The following is a 26954-nucleotide window of genomic DNA, read 5'->3' as shown; positions in this document are numbered from 1 at the left end:
AAATCAATGAGTCTCTCTCATATGAATGTTTCTCTCTCTCTCTCTCTCTCTCTCTCTCTCTCTCTCTCTCTCTCTCTTTCTCTCTCTCCCTCCCTCCCTCCCTTCTCCTTCCCTCCCCCCCCTTTCCTCTCTCCCCCTTTCCCTCCTTCCCTTCCACTCTCTCTGAAAAAGCAATGGAAAAAATATCCTCAGATGAGGATTAACAACAAAAAAAGATTATATAGGTTTCAAGTGTATATTTCTGTGATCATGATTTATTTATTGCATTGTGTGCCCACCACCCAAAATCAAATAATCTTCCATCATCATATATTGCACCCCATTACCCTTTACTACTCACCCCCTTTCCCTCTGGTAACCATCATACTGTTGTCTGTGTCTGAGTTTTTGTGTTTTTCTTTTTTTTTCTTTATTGATTACGGTATTACATATGTGTCCTTATCGCCCCATTGCCCCCTCCCACCCCCCCTACGCATGCCCCCCCCCCACGTTGTCTGTGTCCATTGGTTGGGCTTATATGCATGCATACAAGTCCTTTGGTTGATCTCCCCCTCTTACCCCCACCCTCCCCTACCTTCCCTCTGAGGTTTGACAGCCTGATTGATGCTCCTCTGTCTCTGGATCGGTTTTTGTTCATCAGTTTATGTTGTTCATTATATTCCACAAATGAGTGAGATCATGTGATATTTATCTTTCTCTGACTGGCTTATTTCGCTTAGCATAATGCTCTCCAGTTCCATCCATGCTGTTGCAAATGGTGAGAATTCCTTCTTTTTTACCGCAGTGTATTCATTCTTGCTTTTAGTTTTATGTCCCACATATAGTTCTTAACATTTTCTGTCTGACTTATTTTGCTTAGCATCGTATTCTCAAGTTCCATCCATGTTGTCACAAAATGGCAGTATTTTATCTTTTCCTATGGCTGAGTAGTATTCCATTACTCTGTATATGTATATGCCACATCTTCTCTAATCAGTCATCCATCAAAGGATACTTTGGTTGTATCAAGGTGCCAAAACAATCCAGTGAGAGAAAGAAACACCTTTCAAGAAATGATGCTGGACCCCGACATTTCAAAAAAGTGTCCTGGTCAGTGTTTCCTTTCATTGGACACAACCAATGCCTGTTCTCTTTTTCCAAGGAATGTGAATTGTTTACCCGTGAGACCTCCTCTAGATGTGGCTGTAGGAAATCAGATCTTGAGGAGAGTCCCTTCCTTCATGACTGGTTAATGCTAATTTGATCAGAGATGACCTCAAGGCCCAGCAAATTGAACACAACTTCCCACTGGGGCTTTGGTTTTTGAGCTTAAGCTGATATGTCAATTCTGAGCAAGAAAAGCCCATCAAGTCAATGCTTTATAACCCAAGTTGAAGTTTAATCACTTTGGCTGTGGCCCATTAGTCTTTCTCTAGCATGTATGCAGTCCAAGGAATATAAGAACTGGCTGTGTAGGGAACCGAACCGAGGTTACTTTCATGTTCTTGGAAAACAGATTTCTAAAATTACAGTTCCAAAGTTACAATTATTTGTACTGTCACTTAAAGTTTTATCCAGTATTAACCCTAGGAGTTCTCAGCAATATAATTATTAAAAAAATTTTTAAGTTTAATTTTATCTTGGTTTCATGTTGTTCTTCAGCAAATTTATTGATGTCTGTTTTGTTATGTCCACTTTTATCTCTTTTCCTTAACACTTGTTTTGTGTTTGTGTGTTTTGTTAAGAACTCCAAGAAATTCCTTAGAATTCTCTACAGATTTCATGTAGCTACCTCTTGGTAGCTTCTTAATTTCGTAAATATTGTATTCCCTGTCCACCTTGGGACTGTTATTAGCATTATTAGTGACTAGCAGCCCGGTGCACGAAATTCGTGCACATTAAAAGGGAATTAATTGCCCTAACTGGTTTGGCTCAGTGGATAAAGAATCGGCCTGTGGACTCAAGGGTCCTGAGTTCGATTCCGGTCAAGGGCATGTACCTTGGTTGCAGGCACATACCCAGTGGGGAGTGTGCAGGAGGCAGCTGATCAATGTTTCTCTCTCATCGATGTTTCTAACTCTCTATCCCTCTCCCTTCCTCTGTAAAAAATAAAATATATTGTTTAAAAAAGGGAATTAGTTAGCAAACTGGCCACCAGTCAATTCTGTGAGGAAAGGGGCTCCCTCCTCCCTCCTGTCAGGGTCCCAGGTGCAGGAGAATGGGGTTCCTGGCTGGCAGGCCACTGACAACAAGCTATTCAACAGTGTATTCTGTGAGGAATGGGGCTCCCTCCTTTCTACTGTTAGGGTCTGGTTTGATGGTCCGCCATGCCCCCTGTTGGGCCAGACCCAGAGTTCTACCATGCCTTGGCCTCCACCTTAGCATCCCAGGACTGACTGCTGCTGGGCGCTCCTGGTGCTCTTAGGGTAGGTTCTTCCTTCAGGCCACACGGGAAACAGCTAGGGAGGGTGCAGCCCTTGGCAAAACGACCCAGGATTCAGTGGGTCCACACTCCGAGGGCGGGTTCCTGCCTCAAACCCCGCCCTCACCGGTAAAAGCTTCAGGAAACAGCTCGGGGGAGGGCGCAGCCGTTGCCAAGACAGCCCCTGCAGGACTGACTTCCTTCCGCTTGGTCGCGATTCTGATGGTCGTGATGAACACCACCCACGGTTTTTATTTAAGTAGATTGTGAGTTCAAAGACATAAAGGATTGGAAAAACAACAACAAAATACTTCCTTTAGACTTTAAAACAAATTTAAAAGGTACATTTCTGTACATCTAATACACAATATCTTCTTACTCATTAAATAATTCCTTTGGATAAAGGTAATGTAGTAAAAAATATTGGGACCCAAAAATGTACTTTTTCTTGCATATCTATCTATCTATATGTTTTTTTAGCCTCACCTGAGAATGTTTATTGATTTGAGAGAGAGAGAGAGAGAGAGAGAGAGAGAGAGACATTTATCAGTTGCCTCCTTTAAGTGCCTGATCATTTATTGAACCTGAGGAATATGCCCTGACTGGGAATCAATTTTGCAACCTTTTAACGTACTACGGGAGATGCTTCAACCAACTAAGCTATTTGGCCAGAGCTAGATGTATATATTTGTATATTTGGTGTTTGTTTATTTTGATTACATTGAATATAGATTTGCTGAACCATTTTGTTATTACTTTTTTATCTTTGTAATAAAATTTTTATTGTTAAAGTGAATAAAGCAACAACAAATGGTGCTGGAAAAACCTGGATATCCATATGGATGAAAAAAAAATGAACTTCAACTCTTCCTTTACATCATACATAAAAAATAACTCTAAATGCAAAAGCTCGAATACTTTTTTTATTTTTATTTTAAATATATATTTTTTATTGATTTCAGAGAGGAAGGGAGAGAGAGAGATAGAAACATCAATGATGAGAGAGAGTCACTGATCGGCTGCCTACTGTACACCTCCCACTGGGAATTGAGCCTGCAACCTGGGCATGTGCCCCTGACTGGAACCGAACCTGGACCCTTCAGTTCACAGGCTGACCCTCTATCCACTCAGCCAAACCAGCTAGGGCTATAATGAAAAATTGTCTAATAATTTTATGTTTTAACTCTGGCCAAGGTGGCTTATTAGTTGGTCAGAGCGTCATCCTGTGCACTGGAAGCTCTCGGGTTGGATTTCTTTTGGGGCACCTACCTACCTACATAGGTTGTGGGTTTGATCCCAGGTCGAGGCATGTATATGCCTCTCTCACATTGATGTTACTCTGTCTCTCTCCCTTCCTCCCTCTCTAAAATCAATTTTTAAAAATTTAATGTTTTAGATCTCTTAAATAAATGTTTTCAGAGAATTTTCATTGAAGAAGATGATTAGTAACCTTTTAAAACTTTACTAGGATCTAACTAGGTTAGACCAATAGGTAAAATGGATTAACTTGAGGTGTTTATTACATTGATTGATTTGTAATTGGTCACTTTTTAAAAGCTGTTTGCTATGAACTGTTTGAAGAAGTAGATCAATGGAAATATTCTTTAGTAAAATGATATTAGTTTTCTGATTTTTATCAGCTACGATTTCACTTATTCATGCCAAGTTCAGTAGTCATTTTTTTATTTAATACTTTCTGTTTGCCAGACACTGTACTTAGTCATTATATGTCTTTAATGTTAGAGCACTGTTCACAGATTTATTTTTAGTTGATCAAGTACTATTCTAAGAAAAAAGAAGTAAGCAAAAATCACTTCTGTGTGTGTGTGTGTGTGTGTGTGTGTGTTACCGATTTAAATAATTTATAATTTTTTGACACTTGGCAAATTTCATTAGTCTTTTAGTAGTTTGCCCATGTTTCTGTCTGCTGAAGGAAGAAGGAAAGATAGCCTGTCCACGGTCACTATGGAGAGGTTGTAGTAATCACTATACTTCAAGGTTAGGGCTGACGTATTGAGGGGTCACCAAAAGAGCATAGGGCTTTCTGCTGTGAGATTAATGAGTCAGTGATTCATGTTTGTTACTGTTTCTGGTTCTATCTTTATTCCTGGCACAGTGTCTTGCACATAATAAATACTTAAATATTTGTTTGTTGGCCAATTGAAGGAACAAACAGATCTATAGTCTAAAGGGAAGAGATGGGCAAAAATAGCATTACAATTTTGAAACTTACTGTATTACTTATGAATGAGACATATACATAATCAATTTATAATACTAGAATAAAAAGATAAATACATATGTAGAAATACTTACTACATATAATTATCTATACAGACTATCCATTTGGGAGCAGGGCTTTACTTATGGGAGAATTTAATGAAGCTTTTCTTTTACCATAATGTAAATGCTTATCTTCACTATAATCATTATTGTAAATAAACAATGTAATATTACAATATATGACATATTATAAATAAATGTTTATTATTTAAGGGTTTTTTGCTACTCTTGAAGTTAAAATGATTTACATTTTAAAAACCTTTTACTACTTATATCTTGGTTGCATTGTATAGATTAATAACTTAAATAATAATTTGTATAAGTTAGATTTGCATAAAGATAAAAATGATATATGAGAAGGGATAAGATCATGCTAGTTTTCTTAAATTTTGCATTTCATTTCAAACATGGGTTGGTTATGTTATGAAATAATGTTTTTCATGTTATTTTATTAGTGTTTCCAAAGCAGCATTAGACATAGGTCTGAAGTGTTGACAGTTTTGAAGAAGTCCAGTGCAATAATGCTCTATCAGATAAATAAGTGATATTTTAAAGCTTGTGACTGTCAGTAAAGCATGGCAGCAGCTACTTATATGTCAATTTTAAAAGGCACCCAAAGGAGAAAATGTTGTCTGCCAATTTTTAGACATTTTAAGGTTAAATGTCTGGGTTAAAAATGTTTGGATAGACACCTTTTCCTATGCATCTTGCAAAATATAGCTAAAACCCTGGGCAGTATCCTCTATAATAAAAGCCGAATATGCTAAGTGCCCGGTCTTTCAATCGGCTGTTCAGCCAACCAAAGCATAATATGCTAATGATATGCTAAGGCTCTCAACTGCTCACTATGATGTGCACTGACCACCAGGGGCAGATAGTCGATCGGTTGACTAGTCGCTATGACATGCCCTGACCATCAGGGGGCAGACGCTCTGACCAGTAGGTTAGCTTGCTGCTGATGTCCAGCTGATTGGGACTCAACGATATGGGCCAGATATGTTCTGGAGCCCTCCTGCGGTCCCTCCCCGGCTGGCCAACCTCCCGCATCCCTGCCCAGCCCCAATCGTGCTCCAGTGAGGTCCCTCAGCCTGGCCTGTGCCCTCTCGCAATCCAGGACCCCTTGGGGGATGTCAAATAGCCGATTTTGGCCAGACGATGAAACAGCCAGTCGCTATGATGTGCACTGACCACCAGGAGGCAGATGCTCAACGCAGGAGCTGCCTCCTGGTGGTCAGTGCACTCCCATAGGGGAGCACCGCTCAGCCAGAAGCCACCACCGCTCCGTGGCAGCGCTAAGGGCTCCTGGACTGCAAGAGGGCACAGGCCAGGCTGAGGGACCCTCCCCAAGTGCATGAATTTCATGCACTGGTATAAACATAGGGCACTGAAAGATGCAGAGAAGACTGACTAGCATGGGTCTATGGGGCCCTAGAAAAGATACAACACCAGGGTGGTATCAGCAGAGGCCTAGTGGTAAGCCTGAACTCTCACCCCTAACCAGTGGTATAAAATAAAGATGCCTCTCCCCTGCCTGGGCTGGTGTGGCTAAGTGGCTAGAGCATCAGCCCAAGAACCGAAGGGTTGCCAGTTCAATTCCTGATCAAGAGCACATACCTGGGTTGTAGGTTTGTGCCCTGGCCCTGGTCGGAGCATGTGCAGGAGGCAACCAATCGATGTCTCTTCTCTCTCTCTCTCTTTTTCTCTCCCTCCCTCCCTCCTTTCACTCTAAAAAAAAAAAAAATCAATGGAAAAAAATATCCTTGGGTAAGGATTAACAAACAAGAAGATGCCTCTCTTCCTCCTTGCTGTAGGAGTCAATAAAGGCTGAGTAGAGAACCTGAGTTTCTACTCCCAACTGGCAGTAAGCCACTGAGGACTTCCCCTGTCACAGAAGTCCTCCTAAAACAAGATTTAAATAAGATCCAGCAACTCGTAACCTAATACCCAAAATGTCCAGATTTCAATAAAAAAAAAATCACTCACCACAAAGAACCAGGAAATTTTCAACTGAAATGAAAAAAGACAACACCCTCCCTGAGAAAACACAGATCAATATATATAAACGGCTAATATGCATAGTGTCCCTCTGGAGTTCAACTGGGAGACCAGGAGTTCAATTGCTTGCTATGATGTGGGCTGACCACCAAGGGCAGCGTGGAACGAAGGAAGGCCCCAGCTGGCAGCTGGCAGCCCCTGATCGGACCTGATGGCTGGCAAGGCATAGGGACCCTACCTGTGCACGAATTTCATGCACTGGGCCTCTAGTGTTAGCATAATTTGACAAAGTTTTGAAGCAGCCATCACAGAAAGGCTTCAATGACTAATTATAGAGCTGCTTGAAACAAATGAAAAAATTATCCCAGCAGAGCAATAGAAGTTATAAAGAAGAACCAAATAGAAATCTTAGAACTGGAAAACATAATAACTGAAACTTTTGAAAAATGCAATGGGAAATGGGATGACAGAAGAAAGAAATCAGTGAGCTTGAAAAAGAACAGAATTACTCAGTCTGAATAGCAGAAAGAAAATAGACTAAAAAAAGAGAACAGTTTAGGGACATATGGGTCTATAACAAAAGATCTAACGTTTATGTCATTTAATACTGGAAGGAGAGGAGAAAGAGGGCAGAGCTGGGTTAAAAAAAAAAAAACCCTCAAAGAAAAAACAGCTGTAAAATAGAAATAATAGCTGAAATTTCCCCAAATTAGATGAAAGACAAACCTGCAGCTTCAAGAAGTTTAACAAACCCCAAACAGTATAAACACAAAGCAATCTATGCCAAGACACATCATACCCAAACTTCTTAAAACTAAAGGCAAGGAAATAAAAGCATCCAGAGATAAATGACATTGCTTTTAGGGACAAGCAATATAAATGACAGTGGATTTATCATCAGAATACATGTAGGCCAGAAAGAGAAAAATTGCCAGCCTAGAATTTTATATTCAGTGAAACTTTCTTTTTTTTTCTTTTCTTCTTCTTCTTTTTTTTTTTTTTTTTTTTTTTGGTAAAAAATTGCCGGGGTCCAACCCCAGCAGGTCCAGGGGTCCCCAAAGGCGTAGACGGAGTCGGCGAAGAAGGAATGACACGGAGACAGCGTTCAGTTGATCAGCAGCCTAGCCAGGATCTCCAGCCAAGTTCTGGTCTGGATCTCCAGCGAAGTTCTGTTTAGGATCTCCAGCCAGGTTCTGTGTCCATGTTGTCTTGCTAGGTTCTCCAGCCAGGTCTCCAGGTTCTCCAGCCAGGTTCTGTAGCCATGTTCCCTCGCTAGGTTCTCCAGCCAGGTTCTGTCCAGGTTCTCCAGCCAGGTTCAGTCACCAGGTTCTAGTCAGGTTCTCTTGCCAATTTCTGTAGTCAGGTTCAGTCCAGGATCTTTTGCCATGTTCTCTCGCTAGGTTCTGTCTCTAGGTTCTGAGGCCAGTTTCTGTCCAGGATCTTTTGCCATGTTCTCTCCAGCGAAGTTCTTCTGTCTCTAGAGAACGTTCTGTGTAGGTTCTGTCTTCTAAGTTCTGTCTTCTAAGTTCTGTCTTCTTAGTTCTGTCTGCTGTTGTCTTGTTACAACTGTATTTATACCAGTTGATTCCATTCCTATCAATCTCTATTTCAAAGGTTAGGGCGTTTCTTATCTCCATTCCAGGGAGTAAAGATTATGTAGCTTAAGCATGATTGTTCATAGTTAAAGTGATTAATTACCCGCCTGGCACTTAGTTAAGAGGTTTTATTCCCTCCCTAACTTCAGGGGAAAATCCCTACCTGGGGAAACAACCTTTCTCAGAGACCTTGGTTAAAACACATAGTGCCTAGAAGGTGAGCAAACATATTAAGAACAGTATGCCATATATGCCAGGTCCCTTGAAACAGCAAGCATGGACCGGCTCCCGGAAAAAATTTATTGACTGCAGCAAAAATATACTTAGGACAGTGAAATAAGGAAGGGAACAGAAGAAGCAACAGGAGGGTCTAGGCTGGGATGCTTTGGCTCACTAGGAACAGGGCATGGGAGACAGGTTCGGGGGTTAGCCCGAGACAAGCTGCCACTGCCCATTGCTCTCTTGGTTGCACATTTCATGGGATCCCCTGGAGTTTAGGAGATATGTGCTTTCAAGAAACAGCCTCCAGAAAGCACAAGACATTCATCAGCTCCAAATCCACTTTACAGACTTTGGTTGGTGCAATCCGAGTCCCAGCACCAAAGAGATGTTACTGGTGAGACAGGGAGACCTCAGTTCTTGTCTTCTTGAGGGAAAGATTTCAATCGAGACAGAGTGTGAAAAATACAAGTATTTATTGACCACAGGAAAAAAATATACTTAGGAAAGTGAAATAAGGAAGGGCATAGAAGAAGCAACTGGAGAGCCTAGGCTCTTCTCCTTTGGCTCACTGGGAAGTCAGGGAAAAGGGCCCTGGAACAGGTTCAGGGGGTTAGCCTGGGACAAGCTGCTGCTGCCCATTGCTCCCCTGGTTGCAAGTCTCATGGGGTCCCCTTAGAGGCTAGGAGATATGTGCCTGTGGGGGAAGGAGAGGGAGAAGGGGATGGCATGGGTGTGCTCCCTGGAGGGAGAGTGCCCAGTGAAACTTTCTTCATGACATTCTCAGATGAAGGGAAAGGAAGGGAATTTATCATTAGAATCTCCTAAAATAATGTTTAAAGGGATTTCTTGAAACAGAAAGGAAATGATAAAAGATGAAATCTTGAAACATCAGGAAGGAAAAAAGGAAGGAATGGGGGGAGCCTCATGTGCCCAGACTGGAGGCCTGGGATTGAACCTGCATGTCCTTGACTGAGAATACAACCTGAAACCCTTCGGTGTGCAGGCCAACGCTCTAACCATTGGAAAACACCAGTCAGGGCAAGCTATTTTTTTAACATCTATTAACTTCCCGTTATAGATTAGGATTTAGCTATCATTCACTTTCCCCATCACCAATAACACAAGGCTTATTTATATTTTCCCACTGTAGTTAGATTAATAGTCTATTATTTTAGTAGGATGGTAAAAACACTGTATTTAAGATATGATTGCATTTCCACTCTTCTACAACTTTTTGTTTTCTCCAGAATTAATAATTTTCTTGTATTGTTCACTTGCCTAGTTTTCTGTATATCTGTGATTAATAGATATATCTATACTAGTGACCGGTGCACGAAATTCGTGCACATTAAAAGGGAATTAATTAGAGGAAATATTTTAATGTTGTTATTTGCCCTTTCTCTATAATAGAAGTGTTGGAGATGAAAGAAAATTAGTAAAATATATATAAAAATCTTCCTCCTGTCTAAGTCTGGGGCGCGCCACAGGAACCCGAGTCAAGTCCCCGCCCACCCACGTGCACCTCAAAATCGTGTGAGACCCAGACCCGGCGAGCCCACCCCCATTGGGCTAGATCCAGACCCGGCCCGCTCCACCCCCGTCAAGCCCCACCGGGCGGAGGACATGGCCTCATGTCGCCTGGCCTGGCGCTGGGATGGGAGGGCGTGGCCTGAGGTCCCCTGTCAAGCCCCGCCAGGCGGTGGGCACAGCCTCAGGTCCCCCGGGTCAGGGCTGGGGGCACACCTTGAGGTCCCTGTCAAGCCCTGCCGGGCAGGGGGTGCAGCCTCAGGTCCCCTGCCCTGGCCCAGCGCCATGCAGCCTCAGGTCCCTGCTGATTGCTCATTAAGGCTTGTTACAGGAACTCAGCCTCCACTGTGGGCGCAGCCATCTTGTGTTATGGAATCCCTGCCACTGCTGTGGGCGCAGCCATCTTGACCATTACAGCATGATGTCAATTTGCATATTCCCCTTTATTAGCTAAACTATCCCTGAATTGCAAATATCTTTCTGTTCATTTGGAATTTCAGTTTTCTCATTATCCTAATTTAAAGAGGGGGTAAGCATAGGTTAAATTTTAGGGTCTTGGTATAAGGACATTTCTTAATGTTAGAAACTCCTTGTAAAACCAGAGTGAATATAAATGATCTTTGTTACTTTTTCTATTTACACACAAACCCTGTCTAGATGAATGGATATTTTTAATTTCAGCTCATAGCAAAGGAAATCTATAGATATTTGTGAACATCTATATTTTGATAGCTGAGAAAATTCATAGATATTTATGATCTCATCAATCCCAAACATTGGTCCCACAGGGAAGTGGGGAGAGCTGTTGAATACAGGCAAAAACACTAGTTCTGACTAGTTGCTTAATTGATCTTCCCAATCTAGGATGATCAGGTGATTTCATTCCCCTCAGTTTTCTTTGTAATAATGACAGGGTCAGACTGGATAATAAAGGTGGCTTCTAGTTCAAGTGTCATTTCAAGTAGATATATAATTTACTTTAATCTTGACTATATCTCCAAATTAAAGGTGTTGTTATCTTCAGCACTTTTAAAGAAGTATCCTGGTATTTAGAGTGAAATTGTGTCAAAAGGCCTAAAGTAATTTCTAAAAGTTATTAGAGATGTCAAATTATAAAAGATAACAATAGGCCATGATTGTCATCTTTGTTGTACTTTAAATTATGATATGGAAATTATGGTTTTAACTTCCCAAGGGTACCTGAAAAAGGAAAATTCTAAGGTCATCAGAAACTTCACTGTTTACTATCTAATAGGTTAGATTTGACACATATAATATGCTCTGAAATAATGAGTGTGACTTTTATGATGGTTTTAAATTCTCCACTATTAAAGCTAGATGGGTCCTTGAGGATTTCTGCGAGAGTTCTTGATGGTCAATCAGTTTCTTATTGACGTAACCAGGGGCAGAATGTACTGGTTTTTTATTTGTGTTTTATTTGATTGTGAATTTTGATATGAGAGATATTTGATATTTGGGATATTAGTTTTCATAGGGCATTATGGTGAATTACATACATTTTGAAAATGAATTTATAAGTTCACCTTTGTGCATTTGATGGTACTAATAATGTGCCTTATTGTGAGATCCTATGAAAAGCAGGTATATAATTTAAGTTCTTAACAAACATCACTGATAACATATTTCATTGGTTTTCAGGTACTTGAAGAAGCAGAAGCCCAACATTTATATCAGTCCATTTTGCCCGATATGGTGAAAATTGCACTCTGTCTGCCAAATATTTGCACCCAGGTTAGTGGAAATAACGTCTTTCCTAGTAGCTTTCTTGTGACTCACAATTAAACTCTAATGGCCAAAGTCAAAGAGGCAGAAGAGAAAGATGGGAAATAGTTTTTGCCAAAGAGTATGATGCTTTTGTTAGAAAAGGTTAGAGGCTAAGGAGAATGCTACAAAAGGACATTAAAAATGCAGCATTCAATTTCTGAGCTTCAGTTTACACTGTTGAAGTTTGCTTACTCATACTTCTATTTATCTTTTTCTTTAAATTGTCTCTAACTTAAAACAACAACAACAACCCAGTAGTTATTATTTCAAAACATACTAATGGATTTAGGACATTTTATCTTCCAAATGGCTTACTCCTCACTCATTTCTCCCCGACCCCAAAGTGGCATGTTGCATAACAAATGAGCCATGGTATTTTCTTAACTTTTAAAAATAGAAGAAATAATCTGGTAATATTCTATTTTGTCTGGAGTTTTTTACTAGTAATTGTTTATTGCTATGTAACAAATTGCTTTAAAATTTAATGCCTTATGGGGCTGCCTATCCATAAGCTGATTAGGTGTCCCCATGACATGGTTGCTAACTTCCCCAGAATAAGCTACTCAAGGGAGAGTGCAAGGAAGTGTCAGTGCCTTTTATGACTTAGTTTTTTAAAGGCACCTAATACCACTTCTGCTACTTTTCTATTCAGTAGAAATTAGTTGCTAAATCCAGCCCACACTCAAGGAGATGGTAATTAAACTCTACTTCTTTAAAGAAGGATTTGTCAAAGAATTTGCAAACATATTTTCAAACCTTCACAAGAGGTTGTTGGTTAGTCTTCATGATTTTCTCCCCATATTTCCCACAGCAGTGGTTTGCATTTGCCTTTGTCTTTTACTCCTAGGGCTAGTCCCCTTTCTGCCTGGATGCTGAACACTGTTGCTCCACAGAGGCCTTGGGGACATTTTGGGTGAAACAGTTTCTGAATGTATAGGATGGTCTCACACATTTCATTCTGTCATTGGGGTACCCCAAAAACTATAAGTATAGTCCTTGGGACACAAAATACAACAACCCAAAACACAAATATGACCAGATGCCTGTGGGCCATGCTGCCACCTTCAGTTGAGATCCATTGAATGTGCTGTATTTGTTAGCATTTCACTATGATATTTCCAATTTTATGTAACTTTAATTTTACCTCATTAATGCATTGTGTCTAAAATAAGTTTTTCTATTGGGCAGGATAAATATATTGTAAAACTCATCTGGTTGTTTATATTGGAAGTTTTGGGCATACCTTGGAGATACTACGTTTGGTTATAGACCACTGCAATAAAACAAATCCTATATAATAAGAGGTTAATATGCAAATCGATCTAACGGTGGAACAGTCGGTTGCTATGACGCGCATTGACCACCATGGGGCAGACGTTCAATCCAGGAGCTGCCCCCGGTGGTCAGTGCACTCTCACATGGGGGCGCGCTGCTCAGCCACAAGCTGGGCTGATGGCTGGCAAGCGCAGCAGCAGGAGCCTCTCCTGCCTCCATGGCAGTGCTATGGATTTCTGACAGATGGCTTAAGCCCCGCTCGTGGGCTAAAACCATCTGTAAGCCATCTGTCGGAACATCCCCTGAGGGCTCTCAGACTGCTAAAGGGCCTCTAGTATCGCAATAAAGTGAGTATTACAATAAAGTGAGTCACATGAACTTTTTGGATTTCTAGTGCATATAAAAGTTATGTTTACACTATATTGTAGTCTATTAAATGTGCAATAGTAGTATGTCTAAGAAAATAATGTACATACCTTATTTATAAAATACTTATTGCTAAAAAATGCTAACCATTATATGAGTCTATTGGGAAAATGGTGCCAATAGACTTGCTGGACACAGGGTTTCCACAAACCTTCAATTTATAAAAAACAAGTTATCTGTAAAGTTCAATAAAGCAAAACTCAATAAAACAAGGTATGCCTGTATTTGCTTGCTTATGTTTCATGATTACTCTTTTTTCTTTCCCTCCTTGCTTTTTTCCTTACCTAGTAAAATTTCACTACCTCTATGCTCTAGTTTTTACTTCCCCTGCAAAACCTTCTCTACCTCTCCCAGCCAAATCTAATCCCTCTGTAGCATGCAAATCATATTTAGCACATGCGTTTGTAATTTATGTTCTTCCATGGAGATGTTCTTGGTGTCCCCAAGTTTAACATGGTGCTTAATTAGATGTGGTTTTATTTTTTATTGTTTTAATTTTTAAATTTTATTATTTTTGTTAATTCTCACCCAAGGGCATTTTTTTTTAAATATATTTTATTGATTTTTCAAAGAGAGGAAGGAGAGAGATAGAGAGTTAGAAACATCGATGAGAGAGGAACATCGATCAGCTGCCTCCTGCACATCTCCCACTGGGGGATGTGCCCGCAACCCAGGTACATGCCCTTGACCGGAATCGAACCTGGGACCTTTCAGTCTGCAAGCCGACGCTCTAGCCACTGAGCCAAACCGGTTTCGGCTAAGGGCATTTTTTTAAAATTGATTTTTAGAGAGAGTGGAAGGGAGAGAGGGAGGGAGGAGATAGGGAGAGAAACATTGATGTGAGAGAGACACATTAATTGGTTGCCTCCCGCATAGACCCCAACTGGGGCAGGGATCGAAGCAGCAATCCAAGTACGTGCCCTTGACCAGGAATCAAACCTGAGACCCTTCTGTGTGTTGGCCAGCACTCTAACCAACTAGTCATACCAGCCAGGACTATTTTTTATTTTTTAATTACAGATTACATTCAGTATTATTTTGATTTAGTTTCTAGTGTACAACATTGTTGTTAGACAGTCATATACTTTACAAAGTATTGCCCTCTCCCCCAATATTTCCAGTACCCACTTGGCCTCATACATAGTTATTACAGTATTATTGTCTATATTCCCTGTGCTGTACTTTACATTACCGTGACTATTTTGTAACTACCAAGTTGTACTTGTTAATCCCTTCACCTTTTTCACCCAGTTCCCCAAACCTACTCCCGATTGGCAACCATCAGTCTGTTCTCTGTATCTATGAGCCTGTTTTGTTTTGTTTGTTCTTTTATATTGTTCTTTAGATTCCACATAATTAAATGCTTTTTGAATTCAATATTTAGTTCATAATTGACAGTATATAGCCTTTAGACATAAATCACTTAAACTTCTCTTCCCCTCATGTTTCAGGAGAGATCGTTTTCATATTTTTATATGCCTTTGAATATATATATTTAAATACATATAAGCTATTACAAATCACTTGATAGACCAAAACCAGACTTGTGGTTCCCAACTTTTTGTCCTGATTTAAAATAACTGTGTTAATGGGGAGAACACTTCAATTCTGTGCCCTGTCTACTGAAATGTAAATCTCTGCAGTAAAAGTTAACATGTTAAGTTGCATATGTTGTTATTTAATTATTTATATCACATTAACATTCTCTGGACCAAATCTAAATGGTACATTATATTTATAAAAAGAAAATTAAAAGAAACAAATTTTAGACATGCACTTTGGGAAAGATCTTTATGCTAATTATTCTCTTACTTAGCTGAGACTTGACAGTAAGATTTACATCCTCTGGTTTTCCCCAAATGAGCTTTCAGGCATTTCTCCTCACCAAAAGAGCAGAAACCATCTATTCTATTTAAAATTATACTGTTTGGTTACTAGGAGAACAAGAAATGGTTGTGTTAGTTAAGCCTGAAATATTACCATTAATTTTTAAAATAGTATTTGTGAGTAACTTGTTAAATGGTAGTTAAAATCTCATTTTTTACTAAAAACAAGTACCAGTTTGCTTTAAACCATTGACACATTGTTACCTTTTCTAAACTTATTGCTGGATTGTAAATAAATGTATAGGCTGGGAAATGGAGATCAATATGCGCTATTTCCTCTTTCTTAGATAGAGTGATTGCTAAGGCCTAAAAGGAGAGAGAATTTTGGATACTGAAGTGAAAATAAATTCTTTGTTTCTCTTGCTTAGTTTTTGTGTTTTTTTTCTAAAGAAATAGTTGAGCTACAAGTTTAACCTTTCCTTTTTCTAGCAAACTCTTATTCTAGCAATGATAGGTATTTTCTGTAAAGTTAATTCTTTTTTTTTTTTTTAATATATTTTATTGATTTTTTACAGAGAGGAAGGGAGAGGGATAGAGAGTTAGAAACATAGATGAGGGAGATCGATCAGCTGCCTCCTGCACGCCCCACAGTGGGGATGTGCCCACAACCAAGATACATGCCCTTGACCGGAATCGAACCCGGGACCCTTCATTCCGCAGGCCGACGCTCTATCCACTGAGCCAAACCGGTTCGGCATAAAGTTAATTCTTATAGTATTGCAGTTTTGTTTTGCTTGCCTTTCCTCAGTATCATTTCTGATGTTTATTATGAGACGTGATAAATAGTTCTCCGTGCATACTGGTTTGTGGTTAATGCAGGCATCCAGGATTCTTAGTTCTGGCTCTGACTGAAAGGAGAAGGAAAAGCATCCCCTGGAATATTTTGAAATTAACAATTGATACGTAAAAGAGATGTTGGCAATTGGTCTTTGGTTTTACCATTATGTCTTTAAACACATCGTTTAAATATTTAGAATAGAATAAAGCCTATTGGATACAATAATCAGGTCCCGTATATTATACTGGAATTAAAAGGTCAATAAATTTGAGTTTGGTACAACTAGAAGGCATTTCAGACATCAAAATTTTGAAGATAAAATGTCCCGTTTCTTCCTTGATTTGGAATGATTAGATAAATGTCTATCTTCTTACAAGTTATATGTAAGTTTGTATACATATGGTCTATTAATTGCTATCATAAAATTAGATTTGAGTCTTATAAAGATTACCAATGTGAAGTGTGATTCAGAATTAGAAGGAAAAGACTTACTTATTGAATTATTTTTTTTGATTATTTTATTTTGGACTAAAAGAGAAAAATTGCTTTGTCCAGCAATCTTTAATATAAATGAGAACAAAATTTTGCATCTGCATTAATAAAGTCAAAATTGCATTTTTCTGTTTCATCGTTTTTTTTAAAAAAATTTCTTAATCCTCACCCAAGGATATTCTGCCATTGTTTTATTTTTTTATTACTCATTTATTTTTTTTAACATGTTTTTATTGATTTTTAGAGAGAGGAAAGGAGAGGGATAGAGAGATAGAAATATTGATGAGAGAGGAACATCATCAATTGGCTGCCTCCTGCACGCCCACTACTGAGAATCGAACCGGGAACCTCTTGGTTCCTGAGTCGAGGCTCAACTGCTGAGCCACACCAGCTGGACCATTAATTTTTAGAGAGTGGAACATTGATGTGAGAGTGACACATCAATTCGTTGCTTCCCACACATGTCCCGACCAGGGCTGGGATCCAGCCTGTAATTGAAGTATGTGCTCTCAACCGTGCCCTTAAACAGAATCGAACCTGGGACCCTTAGTCCATGAGCCGGTGCTCTATCCACTGAGCCAAACTGGCAAGGGCTGTTTTAATTTTTTTTTTTAATTCTTTATTGTTCAGATTATTACAGTTGTTCCTCTTTTCCCCCCCATAGCTCCCCTCCACCCGATTCCCACCCCCCCTCCGCCCTCACCCCCCCCACTGTCCTCATCCATAGGTGCACGATTTTTGTTCAGTCTCTTCCCGCATCCCCCACACCCCTTTCCCCCCCAAGAATAGTCAGTCCACTCCCTTTCTATGCCCCTGATTCTATTATATTCACCAGTTTACTCTGTTCATCAGATTTTTTATTCACTTGATTTTTAGATTTACTTGTTGATAGATGTGTATTTGATGTTCATAATTTGTATCTTTACCTTTTTCTTCCTCTTCTTAAAGGATACCTTTCAGCATTTCATATAATACTGGTTTGGTGGTGATGAACTCCTTTAGCTTTTTCTTATCTGTGAAGCTCTTTATCTGACCTTCAATTCTGAATGATAGCTTTGCTGGATAAAGTAATCTTGGTTGTAGGTTCTTGGTATTCATCACTTTGAATATTTCTTGCCATTCCCTTCTGGCCTGCAAAGTTTCTGTTGAAAAATCAGCTGACAGTCGTGTGGGTACTCCCTTGTAGGTAACTGACTGTCTTTGTCTTGCTGCTTTTAAGATTCTCTCTTTGTCTTTTGCCCTTGGCATTTTAATTATGATGTGTCTTGGTGTGGTCCTCTTTGGATTCCTTTTGTTTGGGGTTCTCTGTGCTTCCTGGACTTGTAAGTCTCTTTCACCAGGTAGGGGAAGTTTTCTGTCATTATTTCTTCGAATAGGTTTTCAATATCTTGCTCTCTCTCTTCTTCTGGCACCCCTATAATTCTGATGTTGGTACGCTTGAAGCTGTCCCAGAGGCTCCTTACACTATCTTGATATTATTGGATTCTTTTTTCATTTTGCTTTTCCGGTTGGGTGTTTTTTGCTTCTTCATATTTCAAATCTTTGACTTGATTCTTGCGATCCTCTCATCTGCTGTTGGGAGTCTGTATAATATTCTTTATTTCAGTCATTGTATGCTTAATTTCTAGTTGGTCCTTTATCACAACCTCGAGGGTCTCATTAGATTTCTTGAGGGTCTCATTAAGTTTATCGGCCGTTTCTAGAAAATTCTTGAAAAACCTGAAAAGTGTGGTTTTGAACTCTATATCCAGTCGTTTGCTTTCCTCCATTTCTGTCATTTGTGATCTGTTTCTTTGTCTCCTCATTTTTTTATGCTTCGCTGTGTCGATAGAGTGGCTTTCTGTGCTAGGTGTCCTATAGGGCCCAGTGGCTCAGCCTCCCCAATTATCTGAGGTAGACACTCTTGGTGCACCCCCTTGTGGGCTTTGTGCACAGTCTTGTTGTAGTTAAGCCTTGATTGTTGTAGGTAACATTGGGAGGGATTGACCTTCAGGCCAATTGTCTGTGAGAATCAGCTGTGTCTGCAGTGGGAGAACTTCTGTGTTGGACACACCCCTCTGGGGCAAGACTTGCTTCAATAGGGCTTTGGTGATCACTGAGTCTTCCCCCTGAGTGTGTCCTTTATGGATCCGAGGAGCTGCAATCTAGATGGTCCCACTCTGACCACTGGGCACACTGGCTCCTGGATTTCTAAGGAGGTTCTAGGACAGCCGTGGGCAAACTATGGCCTGTGGGCCAGATCCGGCCCATTTGAAATGAATAAAACTATTGAAAAAAAAAAGACCGTACCCTTTTATGTAATGATGTTTACTTTGAATTTATATTAGTTCACACAAACACTCCATCCATGCTTTTGTTCCGGCCCTCCGGTCCAGTTTAAGAACCCATTGTGGCCCTCGAGTCAAAAAGTTTGCCCACCCCTGTGCTGGGAGGTGCTAATCTAGCCTTTGCCTGAGGCTACCCAGCAGGAGCCAGCTGTGACAAATGCAAGTTGCCCTGCGGCCTTAGGCCAACTGCAGTTTGTTAGGTAATTATCAGATTGCAATGGGCCAGGCCTTTCATATGCAAAAGCCTCCGTGCACGGCTTGGGCAGGGTCCCAGGGGTTCAACAGGGCAGAGCGAGCAGTTATGGCTGCTCCCAGTCCTGCCCTCAGAGGCCCTGCTTCTCAGTGTCCCGGCAATCGCTGCAAGCACCTCTGAGAGAAAGCTGCCCTCGAGTTCCAACTGATGCCAGATAGTCCTGTTTCTCCCGTATGAGTCTGGGTTCCCAGAGACTCACCCGGAACTGGAGCTCAGAGCTTGAGACTCCCTCCGATTGAAAAAGACAACTGTGTCCTCAGCCGTCAGCCCTCTCCGCATACGCCTCTCTACCTCTGTATTTTACTTCCGCACCGCACCTCCTCTAAGTCTCGATATGCTTTTCTCTTTCCTTCTAGTTGTAGAATTTCCACTCAGTCAGCCTTCCTGTGGTTCTGGATGATGTCCGTTCCGTCTTTTAGTTGTATTTTTGAAGTGGTTGTGCGAGGCAGCCATCTCCGGTGTTTACCTATGCTGCCATCTTGGTTTTTTTCTGTTTTAATTTTTTATTGCATGGTCAGTGTGTTTTTATTTCTTGCCAAAGCAATTTTGTTTTTCACTAATAAATAATGACTTTTGTGTTCTCTTCGCTATCATTATTGATTAGAAATCTCCAGTCAAACAAGTATATATTTCTAATGATATTACTGTTGATTTAAGAATTCAAGAATGTCTTGTAATTTTTCCTACCTTAATTTAGTAAATGTCATTTGGTGCCTCTGCTTTTGAAATTGCTAAGCTAATTATTGCACTTCTTGTCTGTATTTTTTGTTTCCTCAATCAGCCAATACCACTCCTGAAACAGAAGATGAATCATTCCATCACAATGTCTCAGGAACAGATTGCCAGTCTTTTAGCTAATGCGTTCTTCTGCACATTTCCACGTCGAAATGCGAAGATGAAATCGGAGTATTCCAGTTACCCAGACATTAACTTCAATCGGTATGTTTTCAGAGAACATCTCTTTAACAATGAAATAGAGAAGGATGGAGAGAACCAATAGTATTTATGGATTTGCCTCAGGCCAACATTTTCTGTATACTTACTTAACTTATTGCTTACAATAAAGTGAGTTGAGTGATATTTTTGCCATTTTGCAGAAAATGTAAGTAAAGTTTCTAGAACTTGATTAGGGTCCAGGAGCCAAGAAGTCACAGAGCTGAGGCTGATCTCAGATGGTCTTACTCCATGGTCCATGTTATTTACAGCATGTCGATTGTCCTCCTCCTCTTTGAGTGCCTGAACTCTATGCCTCTTCAAGGTGATAGTCACAGGGACATTCATCGTGCATTGTATCCTTTGTGTGTTTAAAAATGGTAGAGCTGGAGTGCAAAGTTCTCCTTTTTGTGAAGTCTGAGTTGAAAGACATGAGGTTGATTATCTTATGAAACTTAAAAAACATGAAAAGCAAAAGTGAAAATTGACTTTGTATAGACATGATTATTTTATCAGTGGAATAGTTTTAAAAAGGAAGATAAAAGAATGTTTATATAATTTGACTAAATAATTAATACATTGTGAAGGTATTGATAGTTTTAAATTCTAACCATTTTCCCAAATGTTTACTGTTTCCATCATCTATACAAAAAAAAAACCCAAAACATTTTTCCTGGCCAGAGTGGCTCAGTGGTTGAGCATTGACCTATGAACCAATTACTGGTCAGGGTACATGCCCAGGTTGCTGGCTTGATCCTGTGGGGTGTGGAGGAAGCAGCTGATCAATGATTCTCTCATGAACGTTTTTTTTTCCTCTCTCTCTCTCCTCTCTCTCTCTCCCTCCCTCCCTCCCTCCCTCCCTCTCTCTCTAAAATCAATAAAAACATATCCTCGGATAAGGATTAAAAAAAAAATTGCAGATTGCCCTAAACGGTTTGGCTCAGTGGATAGAGCATCAGCCTTTGGACTGAAGGGTCCCGGGTTCGATTCCAGTCAAGGGCATGTACCTTGGTTGCAGTCACATCCCCAGTAGGGGGTTTGCAGGAGGCAGCTGATCGATGCCTCTCTCTCATCGATGTTTCTAACTCTCTATCCCTCTTCCCTTCCTCTCTGTAAAAAATCAATAAAATATATATTTTTTAAAAAATGCAGCTTGATGCAACATTTAAAAATACCACTGGGTGTTGAGATAAAAACATTTAATACTTTTGCTTTTTTTTCTGTTTGCAAACTGTTTTTAATGCACATATATACATACATATATTTAAATTTTTGTTGTTGAGATTATTATAGATGTCTCCCTTTTTTTGCCCTTCATTGCTTCCCTCTATCTGGTTCCCACCCGGCCCTAGGCCTTCACCACCCTACTTTCTGTGTCTATAGGTAAGATCTTTGGTTAATCTCTTCCAACCTCCCAGCCCTTTCCCTATGAGATTCGTCAGTCTGTTCCATGTTTCCATGTCTCTGATACTATTTCATTCACCAGTTTATTTTGTTCCTTAGATTTCTTGTTTATTTTGATTTTTAGATTCAGTTGTTGATAGATATGTATTTATTACCATTTTCTTGCATATTTTTTATCTTTTTTTCCCTTCTTCTTCTTCTTCTTAAAGAATACCCTTCAACATTTCATGTAATACTGGTTTGGTGGTGACGAACTCCTTTAGCTTTTCCTTATTTGTGAAACTCTTTATCTGACCTTCAATTCTAAATGATAGCTTTGCTAGGTAGAGTAATCTTGGTTGTAGGTTCTTACTATTCATCACTTTGAATATTTCTTGCCACTCCCTCTGGCCTGCAAAGTTTCTGTTGAGAAATCAGCTGACAGTCATATGGGCACTCCCTTATAGGTAACTAATGGCTTTTCTCTTGCTGCTTATACGATTCTCTCTTTGTCTTTAATCTTTGGCATTTTAATTATGATGTGTCTTGGTGTGGGCCTCTTTGGGTTCCTCTTGTTAGGGACTTTCTGTGCTTCCTGGACTTGTAAGTCTATCTCTTTCACCAGGTAGGGGAAGTTTTTGTCATTATTAATTCAAATAGGTTTTCTATATCTCGCTCTCTCTCTTCTCCTTCTGGCACTCCCAAAATATGAATGTTGGTATGTTTGAAGTTGTCTCAGAGGCTTTTTAAACTATCTTCAAACTTTTTGCTCTTCTGATTGGTTATTTTTTGCTTTCTCATATTACAAATTGTTGATTCACAGAACCCTTTACTCTACTGTTGAATCCCTGTATAGTATTCTTTTTTTTTTTAATATTACATGCAATAAACATTAATATTTCAAGACTAAAAGGATTTTAAGTATAATATTACCAAAACTACACTAATATAGTATGATAGCACAAAGGTTGTAGGAAATATTAAAAATCTGCAAATAACAAAATTACTTCTATTATATTCTAGTATATTCCAGCCCCCCCCCCCCCCGGGCTCTATTTTTGTTCATCAGTTTATGTTCATTATATTCAAAAAATGAGTGAGATCCTATGATATTTATCTTTCCCTGACTGGGTTTTTGTGCTTAGCATGATACTTTTAAAGTCTATTTTGGAATGCTCAGCATGCCTTAGAGCCTGGCGACTTCCCAGCGATCAGATCCTCCGACATTCCTCACAGCATGGCCCCCAAACGCCAGTCCTAGCTCCCACCTCAAACGAAGAAACTGAAACTGCCTCCAGCCCCCAAGCTGGAGAAGAAGCTGACCGCTCAGGATGTGCCAAAGGGAGAAAAAGAACAGTAAGAAATGATTGAACATATTGATGAAGTACAAAATGAAATAGACAGACTTAAACAAGCCAGTAAGGAGATTTTTGAAAGCAGAACAGAAATATAACAAACTCCGCCAACCATTTTTTCAGAAGAGGTCAGAATGGATTGCCAAAATCCCAAATTTTGGGTAACAACATTTGTCAACCATCCACAAGTGTCTGCACTGCCAGGTGAAGAGGATGAAGAGGTGATGCATTATTTGACAAGAGTTCAAGAGACAGAATTTGAAGATATTAAATCAGGTTACAGAATAGATTTTTATTTTGATGAAAATCCTTACTTTGAAAATAAAGTTTTTTCCAAAGAGTTTTATCTGAATGAGAGTGGTGATCCATCTTCAAAGTCCACTGAAATCAAATGGAAATCTGGAAAGGATTTGACAAAACGTTCAAGTCAACACAGAATAAAGCCAGCAGGAAGAGATAGCATGAAGAACCAGAAAGCTTCTTTACCTGGTTCACTGACCATTCTGATGCAGGTGCAGATGAGTCAGGAGAAGTCATTAAAGATGACATTTGGCCAAATCCATTACAATACTACTTGGTTCCTGACATGGATGATAAAGAAGGGGAAGGGGAAGAAGAAGAAGGAAGAAGGAAGAAGGCAGAAAGAAGATATTGATGAAGAAGGTGATGTGGATGAAGGTGAAGAAGATGAAGATGATGATGAGGGGGAAGAAGGAGAGGAAGATGAAGGAGAAGACGATTAATGAACACTGATGGATTCCAACTTTTTTTAATTTTCTCCAGTCCCTGGAAGCAAGTTGCAGACTTTTTTTTCTTTGTCTTTTTTTCTCCCTCTTGAGCCCTGTTTTTGAGGTCTCTTTTCTCTCCTTTACACCATGGTTCTCACCTTATTTGGGGTGGATGTACCTTGAGCAGAATACAGTGGAAAAAGAATCTTTGCCGCTTTCTGTTCCAAATTCATTTTTATCCCTTCCTGTCTCAAGAAAAACTTAATGGAGTCAATACCACCATGCTCTGTGGGAAAAAAGAAAAACCTTCTGTTCCTTTAGCTCTGCTGGGAGCTGGAGGATGCTAGTCCCCTGTGTACTAGTGCATAGAATTCTTGCTATTTTCCTCCTTTCTCTGTATATTGGGCTCAGAGATTACACTGTCTCTATGTGAATATGGACAGTTAGCATTTACCAACATGTATCTGTTTACTTTCTCTTGTTTTAAAAAAGAAAAAAAAACTTAAAAAAAGAGGGGTTATAGAAGGTCAGCAAAGGGTGGGTTTGTCATATTTGGGTGGGTTAAGTGGGCATTTTGACAACATGGCTTGTCCTTTGGCATGTTAATTGTGATGTTTAATGGACATCCCTGCAGTCTAAGATGACACTTTAAAAATAAAATTCTCTCCTAATGATGACTTGAGCCCTGCCACTCGATGGGAGAATCAGCAGAACCTGTAGGATCTTATTCAGAATTGACATTTCTCTATTGTAATTTTTGTAAGTGGAATTATTCTATCAATAGGCAAAGTGTAATAAAACCTATCTAGATGGATAGTATGTAATCTCTGTCCAGGTCTCTGTTTAGTGAATACATCACTGTATAGTGGTCAGGAATCTTGCTCCAATAAAGGAACATAAAGATTTAAAAAAAATAAAGTCTATTTGTCAGATATAAGTATTGCTACTCCAGCTTTTTTTCCTTTTCCATTTGCTTGGAAAAAATTTTCCATCTCTTCACTTTCATCCTGTGTGTGTCTTTTGTTTTGAGGTGTGTCTCTTGTAGACTGCATATAGTTGGGTCATGCTTTTGTATCCATTCAGCTACCCTACACCTTTTGATTAGAGCATTTAATCCATTTACATTTAGGGCTATTATTGAGAGGTACTTATTTATAGCCATTTTAATTCTGTGTGGCTACGTTTCTCTCTCTATTTCTTCTTCTCAGGAATCTCTTGCAGCAATCCCTTTAGCATTTCTTGTCATGCTGGCTTGGTGGTGATGAACTCCTTTAGCCTTTTTTTGTCTGGGAAGCTCTTTATTTGACTGTCGATTTTGAATGGTAGTCTTGCTGGATATAGTAATCTTGGTCTCAGGTGCTTGTTTTCCATTACCTTGAGTACTTCATGCCATTCCCTTCTGGCCTGTAGAGTGTCTGATGAGAAATCAGATGTCAGCCTTATGGGAACTCCTTTGTAGGTAACAGTTTTCTTTTCTCTTGCTGCCTTTAAGATTCTCTCTGTCTTTAATTTTTGGCATTTTAATTATGATGTGTCTGGGTGTGGGTTTGTTTGGGTTCTTCTTGTTTGGAGTTCTCTATGCCTTCTGAATGTGTGTGACTTTTTCCTTTACCAGGTTAGGGAAGTTTTCTACCATTATTTCTTCAAACACCTTCTCTATTCTTTTCTCCCTTTCTGCTTCTTCTGATATTACATTTTCTAATATTGTTACGTTTCACATTGTCCCACAGCTCCCTTAAGCTGTCCTCCTGTTTTTTAATTGTTTTTTTCTTTTTGGTTCTCTAATTGAGTGATATTTTCTACTCTGTCTTCTAATTCACTGATTCGATTCTCAGCTTCCCCTAATCTGCTGTGTATTCCTTCCAATGTGTTCTTTATTTGTGTTATGTCATTCTTTATCTCGTAGTGTTCTTTTTTCATAATTACTATATCTTTTTTCATGCTGTTGAGCAACTTTCCCATCATTACTCTGAACTATGTTTCAGATAAATTTCTTATCTCTGCTTCATTTATCTTTTTTTCTGGAGAATTCACTAGTTTTTTCATTTGGGGGTTGTTTCTTTGTTTCCTCATTTTGGTTGTCTGTTTGGGTTTGTGACTGTGTTTTAGGTAGATCCTCTATACCTCTCAGTCTCTAGTGCAGGACAGTGTTAAAGGCTGTTTCTGACTAATTGGATCAGGCAAAGACTCAAAGCCTCCAGAGACCGCCTCTGTCTACAGACTAATAGGATTCTGATTTGAATTGCCCCAGGCAATCGTCCTCAGGTGTGGTGAGAGTTTTTTTTTTTCAACAGGGTAGGGCAGTTGCTTCTGCCTGGGGGCTAATTGTCACTTTTAATCTCATAAGTGGCCTCAGGGCAAGGTGTTTTCCAATAGGGTGTGTCAACCATCTTTCCCCCAGTCAAGGCATATGTCTATGTGGGAAAGATGTCTTCTGCTGTGTGAGGGAATGACTCAGCCCAGGAAACCTGGTGTGTCTGCCTTCTGAGCTCTATCCCCCGAGACTCCAGTCCTGGGTTCTGCTCTCACAACTTTGGTCCACTTCATCCTCCCTCTGCCAGAGCACAAGGTGGGTGACTCCACAGGGAATTTTTGTGCATTGGCCCTTTAAAAGGATGCCCAAACTTTAAGCTGCCTCTTCCTGTGGGGAACCCTCCTCAGTTTGGTGCTTTCTGCTGGGGAGCCCAGCTTCAGGATTAGATCCTGGAGTTCTCAGTGGCATCCCCCCTCCCCCAACAGCTGCTATATCTCTCCAGGACTTCAGTTGCCATCTGTGGGTGCCCAGCCAGCCCTTTCATGCCTCCGCCCCTCCTATCAGTCTCTATGCCATCTCCACCTTCGGTCCTTGGGTATCAGGGTTCACTCCTGTGAGTTTTCCATTGATTATTCAGGAAGGCTTTCCATATTTCAGTTGTAATTCCAGCTTGTTCCTAGTAGCACATCTGTGTTGCATCCTCCTACTCTGCTGCCATTTTTATTTTTTATATATATTTTAGTTAGTGTATGCTTGATATCTGGACCTTAGTAAGATCCTTGAATAACTTACTAAGTCCCTTGAAGCTATCATGATGATCCTTGAGTAACCTTATAACCATGGTTTTGAACTCTGTATCAGTTTGCTTGCTTCCATTTCTTTCATATGTGACATGTTTCTTTGTCTCTGCATTTTGACTGCTTTCCTGTGTTTGTTTCTACATATTAGACAGAGCTACTATGTCTCCTTGAGTTGGTAGAATGGCCTTGTGTAGTAAGTGCACCCCTATGTGGCCTGTGTACTCAGTTTTATAGTTGATCCTTGAATGCTCTTCGT

The 26954-nt window shown here is 39.8% G+C and overlaps 1 protein-coding gene and 1 pseudogene across 2 annotated transcripts in view; both read left to right on the top strand.

Annotated features, from left to right (window-relative positions):
* PARG (poly(ADP-ribose) glycohydrolase) overlaps positions 1-26954 on the top strand; it is a 182971-nt gene that overhangs the window by 79140 nt on the left and 76877 nt on the right. Inside the window, exons 8-9 of the mRNA XM_081104551.1 lie at positions 11683-11775; positions 20027-20184. Coding sequence (XP_080960677.1) covers positions 11683-11775; positions 20027-20184 — 251 coding nt within the window. The remainder of the gene's footprint in view (positions 1-11682; positions 11776-20026; positions 20185-26954) is intronic.
* On the top strand, positions 22799-23919 carry LOC308529188 (protein SET-like; annotated as a pseudogene). Its single transcript has one exon. The product of its transcript is annotated as a protein SET-like (transcript).

Source organism: Myotis nattereri, assembly GCF_964212035.1.
Source record: "Myotis nattereri genome assembly, chromosome: 13".
Taxonomy (NCBI): domain Eukaryota; kingdom Metazoa; phylum Chordata; class Mammalia; order Chiroptera; family Vespertilionidae; genus Myotis; species Myotis nattereri.
Note: the sequence above shows the minus strand (reverse complement) of the source record. Positions and strands in the feature narration are given on the sequence as shown.